Genomic DNA, 24,582 nt, shown 5'->3' on the forward strand with positions numbered 1-24,582 from the left:
TATCTTGTAGTCTTCACAGAGAATCTGTGGATTCTGCTTTTATACTATTTGGGAAAGGATAGATTATGGTAAGGATAGTTTATGGTAATAAACCACCCGCAGATACCCACGGCTTGACATGAAAGGTTATTTCTTCCTCACACTACATGTTGTCAGGGGACTCTGCTCATGGTAGTCATTCTATGTCCCGAGCTTTAGATAAAATACCATCTTGGGCATTGCTGGTTGACACGCCAGAACAAAAGAGCACGTTGGAGGGTTGCACTTGCACCATAAATGCTTCAATTTGGAATGTCACTTTTGCTAAGGACTCATTGGCCAGAATGAGTCACATGACCCTGCCCAACCACAAGGGAGCAGAAGTTGCAATCCTATTATGTGCACATAAGGGATAGAGTAGAAATATTTATTAACAACTCACTGAATATTTAGGTTAATGATTAAGGACTCAGCCTTCAGGCCAGGCTAGTTAAATGTCCATGCTTCACTTTCCTCATCTGTAAAATGAAGATACTAAACCTCATAGAAATGTGAGGATTAAATGAGTTAACACGTATAAAGTTCTTCTGAGAAGAGTATCAACATATGGTAAAGTGTTATTTTTGTCATTTTATTTCAAGCTTGTACTTGCCACACTGCTCTTCAGAGCCAAAAACAGAGGAGGGCAGCCTTAGGAATGCTGACTCGGGCCCAGCAGAGAGGCCTATGAGAAGTATTCCCTTTTTTTTTTTTTTTTTTTTTTGCCGTACGTGGGCCTCTCACTGTTGTGGCCTCTCCCATTGAGGAGCACAGGCCCCAGACGCACAGGCTCAGCAGCCATGGCTCACGGGCCCAGCCATTCCACGGCACGTGGGATCTTCCCAGACCGGGGCACGAACCCGTGTCCCCTGCATCGGCAGGCAGACTCTCAACCAGTGCGCCACCAGGGAAGCCTGAGAAGTATTCTTGATGAAAGAAATCAAAATGCTAGGTCTTCCTTCTAAGTAATATTGATCCTGGAGGCAAGAGACATGCCATTAATGGGGTAATGAATGAGTTTAACAGAAGCTGGAGGACCAGGGGGATAAAGACACCAAGCTGACAATAGGTCTTGTGAAATACGGTCAGAGAATGAATTTAGAGTATGAATGTAAAACACAGACACAGTGAGTGGAAGGTGCTGGGTAGGACTAGTATATAGTATATATACATTTGGGTAATACAGTATATGAATGAATCCCTTTTAATAAGTGGCTTGTAAGGCTTCCATCAGACTAAACGTGAGAGTTAAAGTAGAAGACTCCCATTAGAAAGGGCAAAGGCAATTCCGAAAGAAGAGAAATGGGAAGAAAGAGATAGTGAACCAAGAACCAGTGTCCAGGATGTGTAGTCAGCTCCCGTCCTACGTAGACCATAGCCACTGGTGGACCGATGGCACTGTTCATTCCTATCGGAGCCGTTGCCTCATTACTGGCACCAGTACGACTGCTCTGAATCTATGACCGGATATCCACCCAGGACCACCCATGCAGCAATACGCAGTCCAACAATTCTGGACTGTTAGGTACCAGATAAAGAGATGAGCAGATGTGATTTCCTCTTCCATGAGCTAATAACAAGAGAGACAGAAAAGTTACGAACCCACCTATAACATAAATCAGAATGAAATAAACTCTACACTGCATACACATGCCAAATTTTATGAGCACACAGAAGAAGAAGAGGTCCATTTTCAGTAGAAAATCAGGGAATACTTTTTGGAGGAAACAGCATTTTAATTGAGATTTTAAGGAAGAGGGATGAAAGTGGAAGGATGTAATGAATACCAAGTTAATGAAATATCATGAGTGACCATAAAATGAATAAGAGTGACCACTTGGAGCGGGTAGAGGAGAAATAAATTTTAAAAAGTAAAAGGAGCTTTGGTTTTTTTTTCACCCACAAGTAATAATTCATCAGCACACTTTAGAAGGTCTGATTTCCACAATCGGTCTACATTTCTAAAACTCCCTGTTATTCCTACCCCAAAATATTAATTACAACTAAAAATGGCTATTTGATTTGAATTTTATTTCTGTAGTCTTCAAATGTAAGCTCCACAGTCTACATTTTCCTAGGTGGTCACAAGTTCAAAAGATCGTAGAGCTGAAAAGAAATTTCAGCCCAAATTTCTGCTTTAGAGATGGAAGGTCGAGTAAGCAAATGACTTACCCACATTTACAAAGTGCCAGACTCGACACTAGAACTCCTGTCATAATACTGAATGTACAGTTGCCTTAAAGAACAAAAGAATCAAGAAAACAAACATGAGTCCAGAGCTACTCTTATGTTTTTCTCTGAATATTCCATATCAGAAGCAAAGTGACTTATAGCTGTAAGATCATAAGTAATCTGAGTAAACATGGAATTATTCATTAAACCCTAAATGTCTAATGGAGGGGTCGCCACTTGAAGCCTGTGTGCGTTTTGGCCAAATAAAAGGAAGCCCTACTGCCCAAGGTAGGGATTATGTTTACGGAACGTAAACAAGAGGTGGGGGAAGTTAGAAATACAAATTCTAAATGTCTATGTCAATTAACGACAGGCCCATAACAGTTAATAATAAAAAAAATACAATGTCTGGGTCATGTTATGAGTGTTTGAAATGAACATAAAGGAAGCCCTGCTTTGCCAACTCTGCCAAAGACAGAGATGGCACAGGGCCACGATGCACCATGACAATTCTTGCTTCCATTTGTGAAAGCCTCCAAGTACCTCATTTTGGATGCCACGAGAACCTGCAAGCCTACTGGGTTTGTGAATAGAAGATGGACATTCAAGGAACAAATCTTTGACTCTGTAGTAACCAAGACAGCTCCATCTAAAACTTCAGGATATTTGCACATTCTAACTTTACGTGAAGAATCAGCTCTTGGAAATCCCATGAGAAAGTTTTCATAAGGATTTATCCACACTTTCTTCTTTCGTTTCCTCAACTCAGAAGCAGGAAACCTTCCAGACATCCTGAACCTCTGACCCTTTTGTGATTTTTCCCATCAACATAGGCAAATATCCATGCAGTAATTCAAAAATCTCTTCTCACTGCATTATAGCATGGCCTTATATTAGACCTATATCTAGAACACTACCATTTCCAACCCACTATTGAATGAGTTTAATTGCACGTTTCTTGGGAAAAAGATCTCATTGGCTCAGAAATGTCAGAAGTCCACTATCACGTGTACCTATCTGGTTTCCAAAATGATTTTCCCAAGCCACACTAAGTGACCCCCTCACAATGTTTCCTGCTGGCCAGTGAATCAGCTTTTGCCTTTCACCCAGTCTCAGCTCATTCCTTCTCTGTGACAATATCAGGACGCCCACATCTGACAATGGTCCCAGCTAATTAATTTACTCCAGTGTCTAGCAGTCTTTTGACAGGAAAAATAATCTACATTGTATTTACTGCAGAATCTCTACCACTAGGACAAAGATGAATGCAAACTTCACACAACCATTTTTCATTATCTGAAGTTGAAAGTGATTTTCAAATGTTAACTTTAAAATTAGGAGGAGGGGGATAACAGTTCTACTTTGAAACTGACTGGAAATGGAATGTCTATAACAATGGTTTAGCATCAAGCCAGAAAAATAAACTCTCCTGCTACCATCATAAATGGGCCAGAAATAAACCTCCGAGTACTACACAAAGAACAGGCAGTGGAATTGGATTTCCAAAATAAGTGATCTGAAACTCAGCATAATGTATCTTCAAATAGTGATATCTTCCCCTACCTCCCATCCTTCTGACCCTGGATAGCGGGGTAGCAATCCCTCCCTCTGTAAACTGCGCATACCACTGTCATAATATTGCTGAAATTGGAAAAATCTAAATGTGAACCCAGACAACATCTACAATGCCCACCTCTGATCTCTGTCTTAAGCAGACTATCCAGTAGTTCCATTCACTTCGGCTGTGGTCTAAAATGCTTTCTCATGAGTTTTATCTTTCTAGCATTATTCCTTAACCTTGGGATTATAAATGTTAGATTAATAATTGTTCATTTCGGTGACAATCTGAAACTCATTCCCTTCTTCCTTCTGAAGGCCAGAGTAATCGTCCAATAAAAGTTCTACCAAGGTCAGGAATGACCTAATTTACTTGTAATTATTAATTCTTCTCTGACCTCTTAACCATAAATAAAGCTTTGGCATTGGAAAAAAGATGTGAAACAGGACGAGGCAATTTTTAAAAGTCAGTGGAGAAAAAGAGAACAGATTTTCTAAATTTAAAAAACTCCTTGTGCTTTCTTGAAATAATGATTTATATTCTTTGAGTCCACAAGAGAGTAACTGAATATGCGTGATGCAATGCTGGAATTTTAGGTATTTTGCCTAAAGGTTATTAACAATTAGTACCACTGGGGGAAAAATCATAGTTAGAATAATAACCCTCTCTCAGAGGATGACTGAAATTGGACTTGTAATCTGGTTATAATAAAATACATTATGTTTATAGTAGAGCCCCACATGTTAAGAGGAATACTGACAAACTGAAATAAGTCCAGTAGGTGAGTAAGTGGGGTCTGAAATGTAAGTTGTATGAGTAGCAATGGAAGAACCTACACTGCTTCCTTTGGAAAAGTGAAGACTGAGGCCAAACATATCAAACTGTCTTAATATTTCAAAGGGATGGTACACAGAAGAGGGAACAGTCATTGCAAGTAGAGATGCTGTTGGCGGCGTTCGGGCCAGAGAGTCATCCAACACGAAGGGCACCTGGCCTCTCCCCGTCCACTGTAGCAGAATCCACCGGACACGATACCTGAAAGATGGTCTCCCAGGCTTTGCTTGGACACTTGCACTGGCACAGAGCTCACTATCCCAAGAACACCCTCCTCTATGTTAGAGAACAGAACAGAGGACATCTCTTTCTAGTGCTGAGGTGCCATCCCTCAGGTTCTAACCTAGACAACTGGTTAACCAGATCTGTCCTACTGAATATCCCAGGACACTGCTAACCCCTTCTCCATAAGATAACTCACTGCACTTCTTTTTTAATGAGGTATAGTTGATATATAATATTATATAAATTATAGGTATGTAATATAGTGATTCACAATTTTTAAAGGTTATGCTACATTTATAGTTATTATAAAACATTTGCTATATTTCCTGTGTTATACAATATCCTTATAGCTTATTTTATACCTAGTAGTTTGTACCTCTTAATGTCCTACCCCTATATTGCCCTTCCCCCTTCCCTTTCCCCACTGGTAACCACTAGTTTGTTTCCTACATCTATGAGCCTGCTTCTTCTTTGTTATATTCACTAGTTTGTTGTACCTTTTAGATTCCACATGTGACATCATACAGTATTTGTCTTTGTCTGTCTTACTTATTTCACTTAGCATAATGTACTACAAATCCATCCACGTTGCTGCAAAGGGCAAGATTGCATTCTTTTTTATGGCTGAATAGTATTCCATTGTGTGTGTGTGTGTATCACATCTTCTTTACCCATTTATCTGCTGATGGACACTAAGGTTGCTTCCATGTAAATAATTCTGCTATGAATATTGGGGTACATGTATCTTTTCGAATTAGTGTTTTTGGGTTTTTTTGGATATATACCCAGGAGTGGAACTGCTGGGTCATATGGTAGTTATATAGGTCTATCCCTTAGTTTTCTACGTGTCAAACTAAATATCTTCAATTCCTTTCACCATTATGAATTTAGTGTTCAGCACCTCATACCATTTTAGTCATGGACCTTCTGGATACTCTCTGGTTTATAATACCCTTAACTGACATCTAAAATAAGTACTCTTGATACAGTATTATCAGCAAGAGGACTGAACAGAACTTTTAATTTCCCTGTTGAAGAAAGTTGGTTAGTATGTGTTAGCTGAACATATGTCATGTTCAACCCTATGCTTAGCCATCATTTGATATATAACAGAAGTGGAAGGCCAGGTGCTGAAAATATCCGTAGAATCAAAATTGAGGTACATGGGATAATTCTGGAGTTTTTGCAAGATGTAAACCATTATGTGGACAAATGTGATACAGTCTCAAGTTCATGGTAGATTAAAAAAAAATGGAGCCCAGGAAGGCTGAGGAATCTATGTGATGAGTTGTAGATTAGGAGGACCTACCTAGGCTGTATCTTGAAGGATGGGTAGGATTTATCTGTCTGGAACAGAGACACTGACAATGAGGGAATGTGTGTGTAGGAATAATCAGTAATAAAGGTCAGCATTGGTAGGGACATGTGTGGCTAGAAATAGAAATATTTAGATTTGTACTGTAAAATTTCCACTAGGACTTTCTTCCATTCTAAATATGCTTTGCTTAACTTTGCTAAAAAATTTTCCAGGACTCAGACATCCACAGGTCTCTAATTTGGCAAACTAATCCTTGGTAAGATACTACCAGGAGCTAAGAGAGTAATCCTAGAACTCCCCTCAGGTGGCGAGTACAGACTTCAGAGGTGATATTCTGGACACCCAATTTCCTTTATACCCAGCATGAGAATTCCAGGCATTCCAGTGGGAGAGGTATTTTTGGATAGATACAACTTTTGGTACATTTTAAATTATATTATCTTGTTAACAAATGGTTCCAAAGGCCAAAGTTCTAAATTGTGTATCTGATCCAAAGAATTTCTCTTTTAGACTGGTCTTCTGTAATTGACCCCATTCCTATCTTTATTTCCAAAGCCAAGATACAGAAAAATCAATTAAATAATAAAAATGAATAAGTCCAGGTAAATACACATGTTGGCTTTCAATTAGCCAGTGAGTCTGTGAATCTCCAGGGAACACTGAAGAGCGCTCATAAGACAATGCAGTTTCCCTTAATAGGGACCGTAACCCCAGAGTGGCTTTCTTTTTTTTTTTTTTCTTTTTTCTAATAACGTGCAATTGACTTTTTTTTTTTCAACATGCTGTGCTCATAACTTCTGTGGAAACTTAAACATTATTCAATACAACAATTTCCTGCAAAACCTTTTGAAAGTGGTCACAGACTCTGACCCTGCTCTGGTGCTCTGGGTCTGCCAGCATGCTGTTTTATTACCTCTGGAAGGTTCAGTGCCAAGACACAGTGCAAGAGTTAGAAATGAAAGAAAACCAGGTGTATAAAAGTAATTTTCTGGGCTTCCCTGGTGGCGCAGTGGTTGAGAGTCTGCCTGCCGATGCAGGGGACACGGGTTCGTGCCCCGGTCCGGGAAGATCCCACATGCTGCGGAGCGGCTGGGCCCGTGAGCCATGGCCGCTGAGCCTGCGCGTCCGGAGCCTGTGCTCCACAATGGGAGAGGCCACAACCGTGAGAGGCCCGCGTACCACACACACACACAAAAAAAGAGGGAAACTGTTACCTTCAACTCTCAGTAATTCTACGCACGTCTATCTTCATCACCCAACCCTTGGCCTACAAGGTAATTGGTAAGAGTTACAGATTGTCAATCCTAAAGAAAGTACAGCTGAAGCCACTTATATTAACCCTGTCTTGTTACCAATGGCAAAGCAAGGCTCTGAATGCTGAAAGGACTTTCCCAGGACCACACAGTAAGTGGCAGAATCTGGACCTGAACTTCACATCGCAGAGAAGGAACCAGGGATGGTATTTGTAAACCTTAGCAGCAGGACAGCACAGTCACCAAGCAATCAGAACAGAGACCCTGATTATAGTAGTGTGCCACCAAATACTGCCCCAGCTGGACTAGAATGGATGTCAGTAACATTTTAAGAGAGAAAGGGAAAATGTGCCCCTTATTTGTTACCTAAAGCACTTAGCTAATAAAAATGATAATTTACTTTTAGTTGTTGGTTGTTCTCTTTTTTCACCTATTTTCCCCCACTGTCTTCCATGCCACTAATCCTTTGAAAACTTGCCCTCTGTTTGGCAGCCCATGTCATTGTTATTTATGCTGAACGCCCTTGACTTCAAGGGTGTGTCCATCTTAACAAAATTCTAAGATTTTCTCTGCAAGTACCCACTTTATAGACTTTCAGGTCAAGCCCCAATTCTGTTTTTAATTTTTTTTAATTGAAGTATCATTGCTTTACAATGTTATGTTAGTTACTGGGGTACAGCAAAGTGATTCAAATATATACATATTCTTTTTCAGATTCTTTTCCATTATAGGTTATTACAAGATACTGAGTATAGTTCCCTGTGCTATACAGTAGGTCCTTGTTGTTTACCTCATTTATAGATAGTAGTGTGTATCTGTTATCGATTCTGTTATTAAAAGTAACCTGATCTATGTGTCTATAATTTTTCTCCAACTCACTTTATCCAAGGTGATAAATTTAATATTTTAGGCCTGGATTTTTATCATGGATTTTTTTTAACTTCCCATAGTCTCTCAACCCCTTTCTTTCAAAATTATGAGATGTTCTTTCATTGCTTCTGTTAACAAGGTTGTTTGCAGCCCAAGATATAATTGGTAGATAATGGGAGTAAAACTGGGGACAGAAATACATATTTGATTACTGTTACCGGTTGGAGCCTGTCCTATGATGGGCAGTGACCCATCATGCAGACAGGACATGCCTCAAAACTTCTTACTTTAGGATTGAATTTGAAAAAAGCATAAAATAAAAGTCTTGTGAAGCAAGCATTCTCCATAGCTTTATAAATCATTACAACACATTCACATCTTCATTAAGTGTCCCATCTTTAACTTTCTAAGAGTAACTATCTTGAAACTGTGGATCCCCTTTAGCACTGGCACACCACTGAGACAAAGGACTTTTTGCTATACTTGCTTGATCTTTCTCTTGCAATGGACTTACCAGTTAAGGCAGGTTTGTCCCTAATAAACACATGAGCTGTTAGTAATTTCTCTTCTTGAATTATCATCAATTCCTTCAATGGCTCAAGGAAAGTGTTTGGAGGATCGATAACATGCTAAGTCACTTAGGTACAAAGATGACTAAAACATAGTTCCAATTGTCTCTATGCTTTCAAAGTAAGTGAAGTGTTATGCTTGATGTTGTATGTCTTATGCTAAGCACTATGAGAGAGGTGAGGTACCAGAAGATTGGTTCTACAAGTCAAAGACCTTAGGGGAACAAGACCCCTGTCATGAAAAAATAAGACAGTGTGTGATTGAGAGCCACATGGTTGGAACTGGTATAGAGGTCATTGAGGGTATGGATAGAGCTGCTGTTACATTTTGGAATATTCTGTGGAAGTGAAGTTCTCATTAATTGGTGTGTGTGTGTAGGGGGCGTTGGGGAGGGTTGGAGCAAGAACCAGAGCATCCCTAGGGTCTAAGTGAGAGATGTCCCCTACTTGTAAAATCTAGTACTAATGGAGCAGTACAGAGTTGGGATCTGCAGTGGCTTTAACTTTCTCTCTCAGGCAGACTTACATTTGGTGAAAATCTAGGCTGATCTCCATAGAGAATTCATATACAATATTTAATCAACGAGTGTAGATACTGAGCATCAAGTAAACCAGGTTCTCCTAAAGCAACCTGTGAAGGTTCCTGAGCCATGGAACCAGCCATAGGTTGCCAACCTCAACCAACTCTGCAACTGACATTTGTCTTCTTAGAAGTTTCCTCTGCCTTGAGAAAGCTAGAGGGTGTTTCTCCCAACTACTTTACAATTTCATCCTATTCTGGATTCTTTGATTCCAGGGAACCTCTCCATCCTGGACTCTTTGTTGGATTATTTATGAAGTCTAATTTGTAATACCAAAACACAAAATGTACTATAGTGGAAGTCTTAGAGGGGAAAAAAATGCAGTTTGTATTTTCTCATTTCACAGAGGCTCCAACATCTCTCCCAGGAATGGAAGGATGGAGGTGGGGTTCTAAAATTCCCTCCCAGGCCTCTGAATACAGAAGGCGCAAAGAGAACGGGAGGTAAGCAATCAATCAATCAATCAATCAACAAACAAAGAAATAAATAAATTTACTACTGTAAACTCCAGATTTACCCATATAGAGAGATATGTAGAGTTATATCCTAACAATCAATCCCTTAGGGGGGAAAAATCACAAGTATGCTCATGCACTAACAAGTTAGTGATTTTTTTCCATTAAAATTAAAATTAAATAGACATCCATGGTAAATTACCCATTTCATTCCTCCTTCCAGTTTTAAAAAAAAAAGGCACTTTATCACTCCTTACTGTGGGTGTACTTCACTGTCAACACATGCATTTATGTCAAGCAGGTCATTTATATTTTTGCCTGCTGGAGTTTTTCTTCTTTCAACTTAGTAGGGAATATTTGTGATCTTTATTACCCCCCCAATAAATCTAGAAAATGCCTTTTGCTTGAGGCTCTTTATTTTAATTTCATATAAATAAATCACATTAGGTTCCTGGCTGTCATATTAAGATAAGCATGGATCTAAAAATAACAAATGTGTTTAAGCCAAATTTTTTCAGATTACATAGTGGTAAATTTCTCTGGGTCACCCCTAAATCCTATTGATGTTGAAATATTTTGTGGCACTTTAAGAGTGTTTCTTGAAGAACACATATCTATTTAAACTAGAATTAGAATTATCTTCTGATCATCTACGGACCTATTTGTACAACATTACTCAACTCAAGCTTCCCGTGGTTGCAATAAATCCATCTTTAATGTGGGGATGTTTCTCCAGTTACAGCAGAGGGCAGTTTTATATCTTCGTGGGTTCATCTAATGCCTCTATCTATACTGTGTTTTATTTATTAAATATAAACAGCTCTAAACCTGAAGTTCTCATCATCTTAACATATAGTTATACTCAAAAGTCTCAAAGGCAGTCCAAGTTCAATCTATACAATAACCAATTCTTCATCTGCCCTCACTCCACCAGACCTGCTCCTACACAGGGCTCAGATCAAACCACCAGCTCCTTGGGGAAACCTTTGGACTTTTGAAGGACAGTCTCCTAAAATGTGTTTTACAGATTCCTCCACTCAGCCTGGGGTAGAATAGTCTTGATAAATGTATGTGAATTTTTCTTTCAAACAAGATTTGTAGTGAAGAGGCAAAGATAAAACCCATAAGGTGGTGTTGTTTTTGTTTTTGTTTTTGTTTTTTTTTGCAGTACGCGGGCCTCTCACTGCTGTGGCCTCTCCGGTTGCAGAGCACAGGCTCCAGACACGCAGGCTCAGTGGCCATGGCTCACGGACCCAGCCACTCCACGGCATGTGGGATCTTCCCGGACCGGGGCACGAACCCGTGTCCCCTGCATCGGCCGGCGGACTCTCAACCACTACGCCACCAGGGAAGCCCCCCATAAGGTTTTAAAGAGTCTATTTTGTACATTTATTCGGTTGGGACCTAAATATATATTCTCTGATAGATTAACATGGCCCTTTAGTTTAAAGGGTGGACAGATTTTATAAGAGACAGGGAATCATATACATATAAAGTTAGTGTAGAGTTTCACTCTGGCCTTTTTAGTATCTCCTTGCCTCGGATGACTTCAAATACTGGGCAACTCCTTAAGTAGATAAACATGCAGATCACATACAGGTCACCTAAATAAATTATAATGTTGATCAATCCTAAAGTTAAAGGTCAAATATGAACCTGGGTGATCTTCCAATTCGGTCAATCCAGATACCTTCCTGGATTTAGTTCTGTTAGCCCCTTCTGTTACTGAACAAAAGTCAGATAAAGATGTTACATCTTTACTTAAAGATAAAGATGTTACTTCACCCATGGACTTCAGAGCTATGAGAAGGCTACATGCTCTCTTGTTCATCTAAAGCAGCACCATCCATCTATAATAAGAATCCTTGGGGATACATCTCAGCCCACAGCTTTCCCCACCACCGTCCAGGGGTGATATCACCACTGAAGTATGTGGAAATACCCAATTTCCAGAGCCCTGATTTATTCTCCCTTGTGCTGGGCAGAGGGCATGACTGAGAGGCAAGACTCTTATCTTGGCAGGGGTCTGGGACTGTCTGCCTCTCTGGAACAACCCCTGGTGGGTAATTGAGAAGTGACACTGATGGGTTTCCAGGGTGGCCCTGACGCTTGCACTCGCCCCGAGAAAGTAGCTTTGGTTTAGAAATCCAGCCCAAGGATTGAGAGGAGGGGAAGAAAACGTAAAGCTTGCTAGCCCTGGTCTCCTTTGACCTCAGCAGACTGAGACAGGGATGCAGAGGTGGGAAACTGTGCACTGCTATTCTGTTGGCGTAGCATGAGGTTTCGCTTTTATTGCTAGCAGAGAGCGCTGAGCTCTTTCTCTGCTACCCAGCCTATCCCCCAGAGGTAGCCTCTTTTTCTCTTGAAGGGATGTAAAAAACAAATCACAGTTCTTATTTTATTTGGTGTCCACCATTAAGAATTCATGCAGAGCAATTTTATTTGTTGCCAATTAAGATCTCCCAGTGGAAGTCTATGTTTTAGCAAAGGCAACCTGTTTAATACTCAGCATCACTTTAGTCTATGTAAATTAACCTCTTGAGGCTAGAGACATGCTAATTCTTAAGATGCCTGGACAATTCGATTCTAAGAACCAAGATACACAGAAGGTAAATCTCCAAGTAGCTCTGGGCTTGACTTTTCTCAGGCCATGTGGGCTTTTGCCTCTTAACTCTATTTTACAACTACAAGACAATTTCTATGTAACGTGTTAGCAAAGGATCTTCTTTTCCCCGAGACAGAATGATAGCATGTAGCCTCTCAGTAAGCAGTCTTAATGTCACTCACATTTTACCAAAACTAAGACTACTGCTGAAGGAAACTTGAGGCACTGGCGCCAATTCTCTCCACCCCAAAATGTATACATATATCAAATGATGGAGAACACGAAAGAGTATTTGGAATGTGAATCATTTTATTGCAGTGTTCACTCTACTTAGATAAGCAGCATTTTGAATCATGGTGGGAAGGAAAAGTTTTTGTCCAGTTTTTTCCTATCTCTTTCCTTAGGTTAAGAATCACAAGTAAGCCAGAATGCAAAAGTCTATTTTGAAGAATTTTGGATACACTGAAACTATCATTTTATTGTTGGAAGCGATGGGCCTTAGGGACTCATATTGCACCCGGAGAACTATACATGCTTGTCAATTAAACTCCTCTTGGTGATGTAGGGAACCACCATTTCTACGCCCAGGAAGCAGGAGTTCACTGCTTTACCAGGGCAAACATAGCTTGTAATCAATGCTTCTTCAGATTCTTGGAATTTGGTATTGAGGCTCTGGTTGCCCCTCAGAAAAATGGTAATGAACTTGGGGTTGGCTTTCCGACGCATCTACTTTCCCCTTTCACCAACAACCCAGACTATGTGCTGCTCTTTTACAAGTCACCCATCCTAGTACCTGTGAAGTAAGGAGAGAAGGATGAAGAAAGAGGTACCAGCTATGTTTTTGTATGTTTGGCTACCAAACTAGATAGATCACCATTTCCCAAAATAGGTTCCTTAGACCTTTAGTCAGAGTAGATGCTCCAAGAAAGATAGGATTTGGGAATTTTTTTAAGTCAAAATTATATTTTATAGTCTATATTTGATAGGCATATCACATATTAGCAATATACATGGCTCTGAATAGTTCTACAATTAAAATAAAATCTTAAAGCTTGGTTGTACCTAGTATACCTCAAATCTGACCACAGAATACCTTTATTTTTCTTAAAATATCCATACCATAGTGTACTAGGGTTTCTTGGGATATGCTTAGAAAAATGCTTATGTACTTGATTCTTTAGATCACTGGTTCTTACCAGGGAGAGGAGAGGATGTTGCCACTCGGAGGCATTTGGAAAATATCCGGAGACATTTTTGGTTGTCACAATGGGGGATGGTACCGGCATGTCGTGGGTAGAGGCTAGGGATGAAGCTAAACACCTTATAACGCACAGGACAACCCCGCCCCCATGATTAAGTGTAATCTGGCCCCAAATGTCAACAGTGCCCTGCCTGAGAAACCCTAGCCTAAACATAGCTTGTTCAAATGAAACTTCGATCTGGCATCTGTAGGTTGGCAACTGGTACTGTGCGTTCACCAGATCTTGTCCTTTAATTTTGGCCTTGCAAACCTACTTATTCTTCACTTACTTACAGGCTGTTGATAACTCTGTCTGCAATTCAAGCTATGAAAATCTGAAATGAATGCTTTGACATTATCTGGTTCAATCACTGGCAAGCTCTTAGGTATCTGTTATATTAGTCACTTCTACCCCCGTTCTTTGACGCTTTCCATGACATGTATTAAATACTACATAATCATCCAGCTGTATAATTATTCTAGAAAAATAAGATTATACCTATCTGTACGTGTCATATATAGGTAATGCCTTTTTTAAAAACACCTTTATTAGAGTATAATTGCTTTACAATGGTGTGTTAGTTTCTGCTGTATAACAAAGTGAATCAGCTATACATATACATATATCCCCATATCCCCTCCCTCTTGCATCTATGCTTCATGTAATCTCAGTGCTCAGTTATCTTAAATACTAGCTATATTGATACCTTCTTTTTATAGCTAAGGAAACTCAGTCTCAGAGATGTTACCCAGTAGCCAGTTTGGATGGGCCAGGACCAGAGTCCATGTCTCCAAAACCTCCAATCCAGTCTTATTTCCATTTCTATAGTGTTATGCTGCTTCTATTTGTCATACATAATTTCACATATGTGACAAGAAAGAGTAATGAACACCATAAATATTCATGAATTCAGTTTGTCTTTTCCAACTGTCTATGTTCTAAACTCTTAATCTGAAGCTGCAAATGGATAAAGATTTCTGTCAAATATCAGGAGAAAGACATTCTCAGCAGTTGTTTTCTCACACCCTTTCTTGTCAGTCACAGATATATTTAGCCAAATAGAAATAGTAACAGATGACACGAAAATCATTAAGTACAGAAGAGCATTTTTCTCCTAATCTTAACTTTCCTCATTTAAACAAATACATGTACAGAAATGTATGATCACATTTCAACACTGACTAGTAAACCAGTTGTCACTGGGTATGTTTATTTTTTCTCATCAAGCAGGGAGAGGGAAAGCACATTAAACCCACCCAGACTTGTACTCAAGTCTTAGACTAGGTTCTAGATCCTGACTCCACCCTCTTCTTCAGATGAATTCACAGAAATTTTTTTCTGCTGGTATCAAAACATAGTTGGGCTAAATGCTCTTTGCCAGACAGCTATATTTGAACTCCACAAATTCCTTTGCAATTTGAAAACCCAGGGATAGATTATAGGTCTATTTCAGTAGAATACTAAACAGGACCCCAAAATAACCAGTTATCTTGAGAGTATGATTACAGCAATATATTTGTGTCACAGCACATGGTTATGCTATAAAAAAGTGACTAAAGCCTATTAAAGACTAGGAGATTCCTCCATGAAAATAAGACTTTTAATTCTTAGACCCAATCTTCTACCATTTGTCCAATTCTTTTATAATTAAGCAAGAGGCAATAACAGTATGACATGTGTTTACCATGTTTTGATCAGTCCTCAAAGATTGTGGCCATAAATTAATGCTGGCTACTATTATTGTTGGAAGATCGAAATACTCAATTTTTTCTTTTAAGTTTCTTTTAAGCTATACTTAAGTTAGCTTAAGTATAAACGGAAGACCATTAGTTCATATCAGCAGCAATGACAAGTAACCTATTCCATGAAATTTGTAACAGCTACAAATTAAAGGCATAATAAAAATCAGAAGAAGCGTATACTGAGTTATGGGAATGCTTGTTTAACTTCAGACACTTTAGTTGTGCTTAGGCACATGACGTGCCTTTCCCATGATGCTCGACACATCATAGAGTCTACCCCAACTCAAGAAAGCATTTTAACTATTCAATCAAAAACAGAAAAAATATTCCCACTGCTCACTGTCACTCACAAATCGTTCACCATAAAAAATTTGGCTATAGTTGCAGTTGTGATACTGTAATAACCATCAGAAAGCCTATCACTGTAAGTCAGTCAAGACCTGTTTGCAAAATATAATCAAGTATAATTTCATGATTCAATAAATAGTATGTAAATCTGCTATTATTGGTTTTCATTTTCTTTTCAATACTACTATTTCCATTTTCTCACTGGTAGTTATTCCGACTATTCAAATGTCATCATTTCCCTTTATTGTTATTCAAATGAAGCTTTTTTATTAGATCCTCTGACACTATATAAAAACCTTTGCTTCTTCACCAGCAATAATCCTACTTTGAAGGAAAATGGAAGTGATTGCCCGCAAAATTCTGAGCTCTTACTTTATGTTAGGTTATGTTTGCACCTGAAATGAAATTTTAATTTAATCATATCAGAGGAAACCAAAGGTTTTTATTAACTACCTTAAGAAAGAAGGAAAATATTCTTTTCCAGGCAGGTTTTTTGGTTCAGAAACCTGTGAAACTATAATTCCTCTTCAATGATGTGTATAAGACACACTGACCAAATTAAACTCTAATTTCTTTCATCAAGATGGTATTCATCATCTGTGCATTTTTTCTTTTGAAAAATAGGGTAAAATTATTCTATACAAATAGTTTAAAGAAAATGTTACAACTCAGTTATATAACCTTTTAAGCATACTTTGTAGTAGATCTACAGAAAATATAATTTAAAAGGCATATAACCATAAATACACCACTGTTGGTTTTATTAATACAACACACTGGTTCACAAAAGAAAACCTGGTTAGAGCTCTCAAAAAGAAATCTAACAAATATTGCAACAAGTTATATAAAGTTAACGGATGTGTCTGTTAGCAGCAAGCAGACCTGAAAACTGTACATTGTTGTTGTATCCTACCAGCAGCTTTTCTAGGTAGAGAAATAGAATATTGTCTATTATTATAACCACAGATCTGTTTTCTAGTAGGAAAACTAACATAAGAGCAGAACAAATGAAAATATCAGGCATTTCGCCCAAGAACTAGAATTCCTCAAAGATGAATTTCAAGGTTATTAGGATTTGTTACAAGGGTGCATGTAGAACAGGCAGCATCAGCTGGTACAGAGACCAAGGGTGATGGATTTAGATAAGGTTGGACAAGAAATCCACAGGGTTAGGTCACACTTACCTACTTAATAACTCTGTGTACAGAGAGAGCACCGTCTTCCATGACATGAAGAGATGAGAAATAAAGGACGTTAGGGGCTTTTTGACCCCTGGGAGACAAAGCTAATCATATTAAACAATTCTTGTGCAATGTAAGGTATCATGTAATTGAGCACTAGCATATTTATTCCAGATAACAAGAACTATAGGAATTTAGTAAATGGAATTCAGAGACCCTACGAGCATCTAGGAAGACCATGACCACATGGACCCCAAAGACCTAGATAATAATATCAAAATAATCTCCATTCCCAAAAGGCCTCAGGGAATGAATAACTTGGGATTATGACTTCTATGATACTCGCCTCTTTTTCCAATTTACCTGCACAAATGTTCTCACATACCTTTCCTTACCTAGAATCAGGACCCACCACGTAGAATAAAAAACTAAACATGGAAAACCTATACTACAGCATTCTTGAAATACATATTCTTTAATATGAATTAAGAAATTTTAAGCAGAAGTGTTCAACCTTTCAATTAGAGAAAAACTTAAATCATATTTAAGCAGGCAAGGGCCAGAGAATTTGGGTCCTAGTTTCTACGATATAAGTTTGCTGCATGGTCTTGGACAAATTAACTCTTTGACCCTGACAAGTGTTATGATTTCCACCACCCTCCCAGTTCTCAGCAGGTCCTTCACTCAAGGACAACTTTTGGCACCATTGCTTTACTTTAATTAAAGGAATGGAACTCTCTGGGTAGCCTCTGCTGATTTTGGCCCCCAGAGGTGCTTTTGGCACCAAGTAGAAGAGACCATTTGCCAACTCCATGCTTCTGTGATCAAGATCAAATTTATAGATGCTGCTATTAGTTAAGGATGTGGATTGAACTCACCTCCAGAGACTTCTGTGTTGTTCCTCAAGTTGAGTCAGCAGATGTTCAATGTATTTGTTGGAGTCCATGTATTCCTGCACATACAGACACACAAAGACAAATAAGGCCTCATCACCATAGGCACAGGATTCTAAGACCATTTTGATCTCTACAAGAAGAGTTTGGACAAGATAACCCCTTGGTCCCTCCCAGTTCTAGGAGTAGATGCTTCTATGACTTATATGCATAGTCATTTGGGGATGAATAATATTTTCCCCATATCCTGTGATCACTCCATGAACAAAGAACGGAAGAGAAATGGAGATCTATCAAGTCAGCATAAAACTCCTCTTATTCACAGAGAAAAGCTAAATTTCATAGTCATTTACTCTGTGGTCTGTTCTGCCATATAAAAGTAAGGGGTGGGGGGAGGGAAGTGAGCCAAACTTACTTTTGCTGCTGACCTTAGAAGAGGAGGAAAAAAATAGACAACACAGGTCTTGATTATACTGGTTTTACACAAATAATTTCCTAGCAAATACACTATTTTTGAGCTACGTAGAAGCTTTATATATTCACTGCCCTCATTCACTGGGCATCTCATTTGTATTGATGAATCACATGTTCGTTTTCCTTCATCTCCTTATATGAACAAAACAATGTAATTTGGTTTTGGTGGTTCTTTAATTTTTATTTTCTTTTATTTATTTTCTTAGAAAATCAATCTTTGGCTTCTAAGAGGTTATAAAGGCAAGGTTTTATCTTGTTTAGAAATATGCATAAAGTTTTGTAAATCAAATTATATTTTCAAGAAACATTTCCAAAAAATGAGGGATTCCTTTGAGGCATGAGAATTGCTCATAAAATCTATAGGTTATTAAATCCAATTTTTTATATTTGTGATTCCTGAATATGAGGTTCACATGCAATCGTTTCAACTGCTAACTATGTAGAAAAATACAAAAAAAAATTTGTATGATTTATTTCATCCTGAACCTGATACTTCTTTCCCTTTCTGTATGAAGATCTAGCCCACAGGCCTCTGTGCCTACATTACAACTACCTTAGATGGAACAGTGTGCAATGATTTCAGTTTTAAGGCACGCATGAAAGTTACTGTTTCATTTCTTATGGATTTAAGGTAAACTGAGAACTCTGGTTAATATTGCTACTTTTTTTTTTTACAGAATTATTTTGATGAAATTCTATATAAAATCTGTTGCTCCTATAAAAATATTCACTATAATGGGTGAGAGCAGGGGAGTGGAAGAAACACAGTAAGAGTTGACCTGATATAATGGAAAGGGCCCCGTTCCAAGTTTCTGGACCTGGATCTACCTGTGTAGCCTTGGAGAAGCCTTTTTAACTTTCCACAATATTTCAGTTAGACTAGAGAGTATCCTAAGTCCTCATCTAGCTAAAACTGTTAGAATTCTATAACACTATAATTCTATTGCAGAAAATTAGCTAAAGAGTTTTATTCTAATTAATACACATGTTCAGTTTCGTTATTTAAACGAGAACATTGGGCACGTCAAAACCAAAGCAGAAATCTCTTATCACAGGAAGTTGCAGTGGTCTGTGGTTATGTTATTAAGTATCCCAATCCAGCTTTAAACATCATTTATTTATTTATTTATTTATAATTTATTTACTTAATTTATTTATTTTTGGCTGCATTGCGTCTTCATTGCTGCTCACAAGCTTTCTCTAGTTGCGGCGAGTGGGGGCTACTCTTTGTTGCAGGGCGCGGGCTTCTCATTGTGGTGGCTTCTCTTTGTTGCGGAGCATGGGCTCTAGGTGCATGCGCTTCAGTAGTTGTGGCACGTGGGCTCAGCAGTTGTGGAATGCAGGCTCTAGAGTGCAGGCTCAGTAATTGTGGCACACGGGCTTAGTCGCTCCATGGCATGTGGGATCTTCCCGGACCAGGGCTCAAACCCGCGTCCCCTGCATTGGCAGGTGGATTCTTAACCATTGCACCATGAGGGAATCCCTAAACACGATTTAGAACACTCAAAATTCTTAAAGATATTTTCCAATACATCCCATCAAAAAAAAATTTAAAGACAGTGTTTCCAAGTAAAAACAAATATATAAACTTCAAAGTCACCCATCCATTCTTCATTCAATTGTTTTTTTTCAACATCTATTATATGTCAAGTGCTGTTCTAACTTCCATAGATATAGTAATAACTAAGAGGGAGAAAGTTCCTGCCCTCAGAGAGCTTACATTCTGTAGAGAGATACATAACAAGTAAGTGAGCAGATTGATTTCAGATTGGTTACATGCTAGGAAGGAAATAACAGGTGACAGGAGGGACTTTAAATGGGGAAAGCACCATCTTCATACACCATGGTTGGAAGAGGACTCTGAGCAAATGATTTTTGGGTTAAGATCTGAGAGAGAAGGAGGAAGCATACAGAGAAAGGAAGAGAGCAGGGAGAACACCACAGGCAAAGGAAATGGCATATGCAAAGGCACTCAAATGTGGTATTTAAGGAACAGAAAGGAAGCCATTGTGTCCAGGAGCACAGCCTGGGATGTGTATTCTAAAATGAAGTTGGAGAGGAAAGTAGGGGCCAAATCACATGCAAGTTCTAGAAAACAGTTAGATTTAAACCAGCAGATTTGTTATTCTGTTCCTTCTGCTTAGCTCAAGTGGAAGCTGAAAGGTGATTACACATATGATCTTTGGATCAAAGAGATTCAGGTTCAAAGTACCTGGTTTTGGTACTTACTAGCTGTACCTCCTCAGGCCAAGTTATTTAATCTCTCTAAACCTTATTTGTTTTCAGAGAGATAAATAATAATTTAAAAGGCGTTGTAAGGATTAAATAAAACAGTTTAAGCATATACCACATGCTAAGCAGTGAGCAGAGCCTTTTCTATAGGATCAAACCTCTTCTCAAAAGGAAAACCACTTTACAAGGTGAAGTTTATATCCATTGTCTCTTCTCTTACTCAACTTCAAGATGTTTAAGTGTATGCTTCCTTTTTTTGGCTGCATTGGGTTTTCATTGCTGTGTGCAGGCTTTCTCTAGTTGTGGTGAGCGGGGGCTACTCTTCCTTGTGGTGTGCGGGCTTCTCATTGTGGAGGCTTCTCTTGTTGCGGAGCACAGGCTCCGGATGCACAAGCCCAGTGGCCATGGCTCACGGGCCCAACCGCTCCGCGGCATGTGGGATCTTCCCAGACAGGGGCACGAACCCATGTCCCCTGCATCGGCAGGCAGACTCTCAACCACTGAGCCACCAGGGAAGCCCGGCAGGCGGATTCTTAACCACTGCGCCATCAGGGAAGTCCCTAAGTGTATGCTTCTTTAATTATAATTGCTGAATTTCAGAATAGGTAGTTAGAGATGAACAATAACGATACAGATTTTCAAGCATTAAATGTAGGTGTTGCTGGATTGTGGTTTAAAAGCTATTTCAAATACAATACTGGCTGCTTCCATTAATTTTCCATAAAAATAACTCTAATGATGTCTTAAACAACATAACAATGGGAAACTAGGATTATGGATTCTTCATCCTTCTTTTCAGCTTAATTTTTCATCATAGCATGCTTACTTTAATATCCAATTTTATGTTACTTGCACAGTTATTGTTGTATTGCCTATACTCCACCCCTACACATACACACACACACACACACACACAGACACCAACTGAAATGAATTGAGAAAAAAAGATGATGCTGACATGTGCTTTTTGTTAAATGAAACAAGTTTTTCCCTGCCTAAAAGAACTTAGGCAGCACCCTCATATATTTATCATTTCTGGCCCCTGAATTGGAGAAATTCGTTAACTAATAACAAATCCTTGCCATTCTTTAAGAATAAAATAGGATTATTCTACTAGGAATCACTTTGGAGATTAACTCCCAGGAAACAATGGAGGGTGATCACAGTGGGGCTGGCAGTGGTCCATACTGGAACTACAGTCACAGCAAGTACAATGTTATAGCGACTGTGCCTATAGTGCCAGCTTGGGTATAAAGCTCATACTGAATGTTCTTAACATGGGCTCCAATATTCCAGAGCATCAAAGGCACAGGCAGAAAGAAAGGGGATGGCAAAATTCTACCTCAGTATAACATAGCTCCCCAAATTGCCTGAAAGACAGTGGATATCGGGAGACCTCGCAGAAGAGATTTTAAAAATGCAGAGAGACAGCAGGTGGTATATACACTGTCTGCTGGTGATCCCAGGGTCTATGCGGATCATTTTAGAATGAGTAAAGTGAAAATATACAACACAGACCCCATGAACAAGTACTGGAGGACAAGAGAAAGAGAACATCACCCTCAATCACAGGAGAAGGCATCAAATCTGAAAATGACTTTCAAGAAAGTATTTTAGAAAAAACTTTAACATGTTTGGTAGTATCCAGAAAGACATGACTCTCCAAAATATGTGCAGAAAGCTTAAAAAAAGACACTGAGATAAAAAGATAGGATTAAATTAAAAACAAGACGAGCTGAAAAGAGAATAAAATGAAATAAAAAAGGAGCTGGGTGAGCTAAGAATTTCAAGGAAATATAAGCTGCAATAACAGAATGGAAACTTGTTGACCTTTACATTGTGATTTTTATTATGGGAGGACTCTCCACAACATGAAATTGTGCTTCAGAGAAGAGTGGATAATGGATTATGGTGTATCGGCACTAAGTGATCACACAAACGAAGTCTACTCCTCAGTATCTCATCTAGAAACAAATCAAAATCCCCAACCCAAGTACTTAAATATTCCTCAGTATCCATGGGGGATTGGTTCCAGGACCAATTCCTGGTGATACCAAAATCCATGGATGCTCAAGTCTTTTAGAGTCAGCCCTCTGTATCCACAGATGTGGAACCCATGGATACGAGGTTGACTGCACTCACTAAGCCTTCTACTATTTCTACAGTCTGATTCAATTAGTGTATATATAGTCCAGTTAGTGAAGATTAATACTGCTGTGACCTAGAAGAAAAGCACACACCCATATCCCCATCGTCCCTGGTGTCAATGTTCACTGTTTCCAACATTATCCGTGAAAAATGTCAGCTTCCCCAGGCTTGCTTTGCCCAGCATGTACTTCTCATGTCACTCAGCACAAAGACTTTATTCAAATATAGTTATTAACTTGATGAACACTGTATTCTACTTATTTTCCTTATGACAAACCCACATTAGATACAGTAGTAGAATTGACAATAAAAACACATACAGTCCTGTGAAGGACAAACAATCTAGGTAAATTAAATAAAGGATAAAGATGAAAATGAATAGAGACATGATGGATATTAGGTCAGAAAATGTAGGTTTGTCTATCAATTATAGCTTTTGAGTACTTGACAAGATTTGTAAGGTAAACAATGATCAAGGGATAATTAAAGAAACATTTCAGAATAGGATAGAGAAAAAGAAAAAACACTTGATTTTACACATCAAAAAGGCTCCCCACTTTCCAGGTAGAGTTTATGGAAAATCATCCACACATCCACCCCATAAGGGCTGAAAAAAAAAGTAGTGTGTGTGTTTGGGGTGGGAATTGGGCTGACTGCAAGCACCCAAGCAGATAAATGGGTCTCCTATCAAGGATTTTAAAAAGGCTGGTTGCATAGCTTCCGGCCACCCCAGATGTCCATTGAAATAAGACACATAGACAAACCTTTGTATCTTAATCCATAAACATCCCCAATAAAGTAGCTTCTATATAACGAAGCAACAGAAAGACATTCTCAGCTTTACATGAATTCAGAAAATAAAGCACCTACCTTAATTAAAAATACATGTGTGGGAGGCTGGGGGGAAGTGCTCCAAGGTGGAGGCTCAGGAAGACCCTGAACTCACCTTGCCCCATGGACACACCAAATCTACAGCTGCATATGGAACAATTCCCTTTGAAAAAGAACTGAAAACTAGCTGAACTGCCCCATCCACAATAAATGATAAAAGGACCACACTGAGATGGGTAGGAGAGACAGAGATGTGGTCTCACCAAAAACTCCATGCCTGGTCCAGCGCCCCACAATAGGGAGGGAATCTCACAAATCCAGAGCTTCTCCTATAGGGTGAGGGGTTTGTGCCCCATATAAGCCTCTCTAGCCCTTGGGACCTACAACAGAGAGACGAGCCCCCAAAATGTCTGGCTTAGAAACCAAAAGAGCTCACATCCAAGGGACCCAAAGGGCTGTGTGAACTAAAAATGCCACCTGCCATATCAGTAAACAAAGGATGTTGCAGCCATCAAGCCATCACGTTACAGCTGCCCCCAACACTGAGACCTGAGGGAACTCAGGATCGAGGGAAGATTTGCCCCCCATCTAGCAACTAGCTGCTGTAGCCACCCCCAACAATGCACCCTGAGGAGACTCAGGATGAGAAGCACAGGATACTGGCTCCAGATAGCTGAGGTGCACATCAAAGGGATGATTTCAGTGAGCCCAGAATTTGCATCTTCCCATACATGGAAAAGCACTAGATTCCTTAACCTGAGATATCTGGTTTTCCTTAATTAACAGTAATCTTTGATGTTCCGACTACCTGGTCTTTGTTGCTAAAACTCCTATATGTCCTGGCTCCCGTCCTTGCCTCTTCAGAGCACTCCCTCAGTTATCTGAGATGCTGTGTCCCAGGCTTAAGTCCTCAGTTTTGTCCACCAAATAAAACATAAGCCTCAAATTTTAGGTGGTGCGTTTTTTTTCAGTCGACAGTTGAAATGAACTGAGATTCTCCTTTCAAAAGGCTTGACATAGGGCTTCCCTGGTGG

General features: G+C 39.2%; 1 protein-coding gene across 5 annotated transcripts in view; it reads right to left on the minus strand.

Annotated features, from left to right (window-relative positions):
* The window catches only part of NCKAP5 (NCK associated protein 5), a 1,063,262-nt gene that overhangs the window by 655,863 nt on the left and 382,817 nt on the right, over positions 1 to 24,582 (minus strand). For all 5 annotated transcript variants that reach the window (XM_081241961.1, XM_081241963.1, XM_081241960.1 and 2 more), the window contains exon 3: positions 17,849 to 17,922. In XM_081241961.1, coding sequence (XP_081098087.1) covers positions 17,849 to 17,922 — 74 coding nt within the window. The remainder of the gene's footprint in view (positions 1 to 17,848; positions 17,923 to 24,582) is intronic.

Source organism: Mesoplodon bidens, assembly GCF_964165515.1.
Source record: "Mesoplodon bidens genome assembly, chromosome: 8".
NCBI classification, from domain to species: Eukaryota; Metazoa; Chordata; class Mammalia; order Artiodactyla; family Ziphiidae; genus Mesoplodon; species Mesoplodon bidens.